Below are 6,374 nucleotides of genomic sequence, written 5' to 3' on the forward strand. Positions count from 1 at the left end.
GGTCTGTATTTTTCCAAGTCCCTGAAAATGAGACCTCCCTATCCATAAACAAAATGTAAGTCCTGCAAAGTTTGGTCATTTAATGTAAGTTTGCAAAGAAGGCATGGAAATAGATTTTTCCCATTTTTGGTAACCCTGTCCTCCCAGTAAAGGGAGTCAATGAGACGCCAGAGTTCAATGGAAAGAGTTGGAAGCGTGCCCCCAATACCTGCTCCCTGCGCTCAGCTGTCTTCCAGAGGCGGGGAAGGGTGTAATGAGACGAAGGGGGCAAGTGTCCAGGAGCGCCCACGCCTCTTCTCCTCTTCCATTTTCAGCCTGTGAGGTGCATCTGCCCCCTCTGAACCGCCGAGGTCACAGGCGAACACACCCAGCGCCGCGCCCCGCTCCGCGCCTTTGCCCGGGCGGAGACGGCCGACGCGCGTGCGTGCGCGCTCGGTATAAATAGATCGCAGGCGGCGGCCACTGGACAGAGCCAGGCTGCGGGCACCGCGGGCCATGGCGGGCGAGGACCACCAGTGGCAGGGCAGCATCCTGTACAACATGCTCATGAGCGCCAAGCAAGTGCAAGCGACCCCGGAGCCGCCCAAGGCACGGGTGGGGGCCGCGTGCTGGGGCTGCTCCTGTGGCTCTGAGCCCCCGGTGGACAGAGAGGGACTGACCGGTGCGCCGGCCACGGTGCTCCTGTACCGCTGCTGCTTTTGCGGGGAAGACCACCCGCGGCAGGGCAGCATCCTCTACAACCTGCTCATGAACGCCAAGCAAGCGCAGGAGACTCCGGAGGCGCCCGAGGAAGGACTGGGGGGCGCGTGCTGGGGCTGTTCCTGTGGCTCTGAGCCCCCGGCGGGCAGAGAGGGGCTGACCGGTGTGCGGACCACAGTGCTCCTGTACCGCTGCTGCTTCTGCGGGGAAGACCACCCGCGGCAGGGCAGCATTCTGTACAGCTTGCTCACCAGCGCCAAGCAGACGCACGTGGAGCCGGAAGCTCCCGAGGCGCGGCCGGGGGGCGCGTGGTGGGACAGCTCTTACAGCTCGCGGAGGCTAGGGGGCCGAGAGGAATTGCAGGGCGGGCAGGCTGGTGCGCTCCCGTGCCGCCGCTGCTTTTGCGGCGAAGACCACCCGCGGCTGGGCAGCCTCCCCTGCCACGTGCCCCCGGGCGCCAAGCCGACGGACTTGGCTCGAGAGGCACCGCCGGGGACCCCCTGGTGGGACCCCGCGCGCGGCGTGCGGCGGCGGGTGACCCTCAAGAGCCCACAGGTGGTCTGCGAGGCCGCCTCGGCGGGCCTGTTGAAGACGCTGCGTTTCGTCAAGTACTTGCCCTGCTTCCAGGTGCTCCCCCTGGACCAGCAGCTAGTGCTGCTGCGCAGCTGCTGGGCGCCGCTGCTCATGCTGGAACTGGCCCAGGACCGCTTGAACTTTGAGACGGTGGAGACCTCTGAGGCCAGCCTGCTGCAGAGCATCCTCGCCACCAGGCGGCGGGAGACCGCGGGCAACGAGCCACCGCCCCAACCCCCACTGCTGCCGCACTCGGTCCTGCCGCTGGAGGCCGAGTATTTGCCGTCGGCCGCCGAGGTCCAAACCATCAAGGGCTTCCTTGCCAAGTGCCGGAGCCTGGATATAACTACCAAGGAGTACGCCTACCTCAAGGGGACCGTACTCTTCAACCCGGGTAAGGGCGCCGGCCTCGGCTCTGGCTTTTCTCCGCAGTACCTACCCCGGGGCGCAGACGAAGAGCTTTCAGTTAGGGGAGTTTGAGGGTGCACAAGTGAGGAATCATGACTAACTCAGCAGAGATAGGGGAGTTCCGGAAACCCATTCCTTGTGAGGGGCAGCCGAGAGGAGGAGGGGGGCTATTTGCTAAGGTTGGTACTTGATCTCTCGACACCTTTTTGTTACCACAGAAAAGTTTGTGGCTTGGGGGACTTGGCTATATTCCTTGTCAAATCTTCTAAATCCGGTAGCGTACTTTTAAAAAAGAAAATAAAGTTTGTGTTCACTGCAAATTCTGCAATGTCTGTTTGTGAAACTCAGCTCTGAAATTTACCAGAGGCTTTTTTTGTCGGCGGAAGTCTGTTAAGGCTGGCAAGAAAAGAAACATTTGTTAAGGATCCATAGAGAGACCATCCCCTGGGGGGAACTGGCAGGAAGGACACTGGACTCAGTGTTTCGTGGGTCTGCCTCTGAGCGGTCATTTTAATGGTCCTAAGTAGTTGAACTATCTCATCGTCTGAATGTGACAGGTTAGCAAAGGGATAGGAAAAAGACATGTTCAGGACTGCAAGCAGGAGCGCTGTTTTAGAGCCTTTAGATACCTTGTGGCTGTTTAGTCACTAAGTCATTCGGACTCTTGCGACCTGCCGGGCTCCTCTGTCCATGGGATTTCCCAGGCCAGAATACTGGAGGGGGTTGCCATCTCTTTCTCTTAGATACCCTAGAGACCTCCTTGTCAACCCCCTGGGCCTCTCCCTCTTCCTCCATCCCTTTGGCAGATTAGGTAGTCCAGTTGCAAGCGACCTTACTCCAAAGTAAATGGCCACTGAGTTGTGGCACATGAGTCTCCTGGGCCCAAGGGGATGTCCACTGCCCCACTCTCAGGGTGCCTGTTGGGTGCTGAACACTGCCCCGCTAAGCACAACCAAATCATCCAAGAACATCTCCCTGGACAGCCCAGCACTCTGTCTCGAGTGTGTCCTACTACTAGAGTCATCTTTGACCAGCATCCTTCCAAGAGGTTGGTGGGTGGGCAGGAAATTTTCAGATAGCTTGAGACGGGATAGTTTTCACCATGCTCCCACTACATCCTTTATCCTGACACCAGGCGTCTTGCTGTCATGTCCTTGGGGTTATGTCCTTGCTTCCTACCTAGCATGTTTGAAGTGGTCAGGAACAGTATTTAATGGGATGATAATTCAGACCTCACATTTCAGGACTTAGAGACCTCAGCTTATTCCAGTGATCATTATAGGTTACCTTTTGCTTACACCACTGTTTTCCAAACTTGCCTGTGCTCTTGAGGGTGGGGGTCATTCAAAATCTTTCCAGGTTCTTCCTCTGGAAGTTCTGATTCAGTAGCTCTGGTACAAGGTTTGCAAATGTGCATCCATAGTAATGGATTCTCACGTGGTTCTTAAGATCGTTGGGAAGACTGTTTTCTTGCTCCTTCAGACATGTTATTAGACATCTACCATGTGCTTTGTTCTGCTGGAATAAAAAGGTAAGACAAGCCCTAAGCTTTCAGAAGTTTACATCCCACTGCCTTACCTTTTCCTCCACCCTGTTTTGCGTCCCTTATTCTTCCCCTGCTTTTCTGAATTCTCTCTCAAATCCACCCAAGTTGGGTATGCTTTAAATACAAATATACTTTATCTGGGGAAAAGTACTGCCTGCTAAGTGTGTGGCCTTTCTTTGGTGTTTATCATTTTGTATCCCCTGATCTTTATGTTTAAAAATGTCCCTCCCCCCTCCCATGGAGTCCATCAATCTGCTTTTCTTTCCTCAAATTACTTTCAAGGCAGGTCTTGGTGGAGCAGCGGGGGCAGGGTGGGGGGGGAGCACTTTTAGAGGAGGATGGAGGAAGAGGAGTGTGGTATGAAAGCAGAGAAGAGTAGAGTTCACAAGATGAAGTTTTAATAAACCATGAATTTAGACCTGGTGGAGCTTCCAAGTTTTGGTGGTTTCATGCAAGCTTCTTTTGAAGCTAGAGGAACCCAGTGGGCTACAGTCCATGGGGTCGCAAGAGAGTCAGACATGACTTAGCAACTAAACAACAGAACAACATGAATGGAATCCCAGTGCAGTAAAATTGGGTCTCAAGCCTGGATAATGAACTGTAGGTAGTAGGGGATGGTAATGTATGGACTGGGGTAATCAGAATTGGAATATGGATTATAGATGTTGCACTATTTTTGTTCTCATCGATCAGATTTGATACTTGCCTATAATAGAAATAACTTGCCTATTGCCAGTATTTTTTTTTTAAAAGAACACTGGCTGGTTCTGTTACTCTGACAATGAGCATGATGCTTTTAAAATACTTTGCTGTTGGATTCATAGAAAATGGGAAGGAAAATGATTACAATAATCAACACCATTTACACTGAATGGTAAATTGGTACTTACTTAAATACAAGTTAAAGAGTTTACAGTAATAGTCCAGTAATAGTACCATTGTGTAGGATTAAAGGACTTTTAAAAGCAACTCCTCTTACCACCCTCTTTGTAAAACCTAACAGGCATTTAATCTTCCCTGTATTGTATTTCATTCTATTTTACTTGGGTCGCAATGGCAACCCACTCCAGTGTTCTTGCCTGGAGAATCCCAGTGATGGGGGAGCCTGGTGGGCTGCCATCTCTGGGGTCGCACAGAGTCTGACAGGACTGAAGTGACTTAGCAGCAGCAGCAGGTTGTATTTGAAAAGTTACTTTTGTACCATGTTGCAATCAATGATGTTTTCATGCTTACTCTTTAACCCTTTAAAGACTGCTTAAGAGCCTTTTGGAATGCTCATTAGAATCCATTTTTAAAAGATTTTTTTGATGTGGACCATTTTTAAAGTCTTTATTGAATTTGTTACAATACTGTTTCTGTTTTATGTTTTTGTTTTTTGGCCAGGAGAATGTGAGATCTTAGCTCCCCAGCCAGGGGTGCACACCCACAAACCCCTGCACTGAAAGGCAAAGTCTTAATCACTGGACCACCAGGGAAGTCCCTGGAATCACTTTTTTAAAAACCTTCCCCAATACAGAAATCATGGTACGATGAACTAAGTGGCCAGTATTAACTCTTAAATTATTATGGGACTCCAGACTAAAATCAGCCTGCAGGCAAATAATTAAAATGAGACTGTCAGTCACAGTTGACAGCTGTGAAGTCCACCACCATGTGCTGTAATCATTACAGTGGTGGGAAATTCAAGGGAGGATGGTGAAATATTAGCTGGCAAAACTTCTCACTTTATACTAAGGCCCATTTCCTACAGGTAAAATGTAAGGTGCACACTTCTTGAAATAATTTTAATGTCTTTGTATGTGCATAGAGAGTGAACTGGAGCAGTGCTATTCATTAAACTATATTCAACTGTCCTACTGAGTTAAATATGCATTTGGCTTAGGACCAGCAATTTTTGAATATGAGCATACAAACATAGTGACTATTAAATAAGCCACATGATGTTTCCTTCTTGGAGGCTTTGCTCCTAAAACCTTAGAACTGGTTTGGCACTTTCTTTGTTGAAAAGAACTTTTAACCAGGAAGCTTGAGCATTGTTTTAGTTGGTGTGTGTATGTGCTCAGTTACTTCAGTTGTGTACAACTGTTTGTAACCCCACAAGTGTAGCCCGCCAGGCTCCTCTGTCCATGGGATTTCCCAGGCAAGAACACTGGAGTGGGTCGTCATGTCCTTCTCCAGGGGATCTTCCCAACCTGGGAATCTTCCCAACCCAGGGATCAAACTCGAGTCTCCTGCACTGTTAGGCGGATTCTTTACCACTGAGCCACCTGAGAAGCACCCCCCCATCCCTAAATATCATTTGTTTTTCACTTAGTCATGTCCAACTCTTTGTGACCCCATGGACTGCAGCATGCCAGGCTCCTCTGTCCATGGGATTTCCCAGGTGAGAATATTAGAGTGGGTTGTCATTTCCTCAAGGAGGCAAAAGGATCTATTGAAAAATCTAGTCAAGGGTTCTGAGTGAGTGTTTCTAAACAAGATATTTTCTGCCGTTTTTCTCCTGCAGACCTGCCAGGCCTGCAGTGCGTGAAGTACATCCAGGGACTTCAGTGGGGAACTCAACAGATACTGAGCGAACACGTCAGGATGACACATGGGGTGTACCGAGCCAGGTTTGCCGAACTGAACAGTGCCCTCTTCCTTCTGAGATTCATCAGTGCCAACACCCTGGCTGAACTGTTCTTCAGGCCCATCATTGGCACAGTCAGTATGGATGATATGATGCTGGAGATGCTCTGTGCAAAGTTGTGAAGGCACGCAGGCCACACATGTGCTGTTCACCATGAAGCACAATGGAGCAGCTATGGGCAGAAGTGTAAAATAAAGTTTCTTATTATTTTTACACACAGTATTTTTGTAGTCCGTTAAAGAAAAACTCTAGTTACAGACGATTAGAAAATCCTCTGTTCCATGCTGCATCACTGCAAAGGAGTGTTTCCCAACAGGAAATGCATCTCTGTACATCTTTTAAAGACAGAGCAGGGGGTTTGCACTCATAACTATTTTTATCATAGTCTCTCCATTGAACCTGCTGAAATCAAATTTGGAACATTAAGTTATAATGTTAAGTTGTTAACCACTCATTTGGTTGCGAAAAGGTTCATCAGGGTTTAAGGACAGCTGCAAAAAATACTAAAGACCTAGGCAA

At 49.5% G+C, this 6,374-nt stretch overlaps 1 protein-coding gene across 1 annotated transcript; it reads left to right on the forward strand.

Moving 5' to 3' along the window:
• The first annotated feature begins 474 nt into the window (after nucleotides 1-474).
• NR0B1 (nuclear receptor subfamily 0 group B member 1) lies at nucleotides 475-6,077 on the forward strand. Its single transcript, XM_055563655.1, has 2 exons — nucleotides 475-1,666; nucleotides 5,733-6,077. The coding sequence occupies exons 1-2, from the start codon at nucleotides 496-498 to the stop codon at nucleotides 5,975-5,977; spliced, it is 1,416 nt and encodes a 471-aa protein (XP_055419630.1). The 5' UTR covers nucleotides 475-495; the 3' UTR covers nucleotides 5,978-6,077.
• Nucleotides 6,078-6,374: the final 297 nt, after the last annotated feature.

This window comes from Bubalus kerabau, chromosome X, assembly GCF_029407905.1.
Source record: "Bubalus kerabau isolate K-KA32 ecotype Philippines breed swamp buffalo chromosome X, PCC_UOA_SB_1v2, whole genome shotgun sequence".
Lineage (NCBI taxonomy): Eukaryota > Metazoa > Chordata > Mammalia > Artiodactyla > Bovidae > Bubalus > Bubalus kerabau.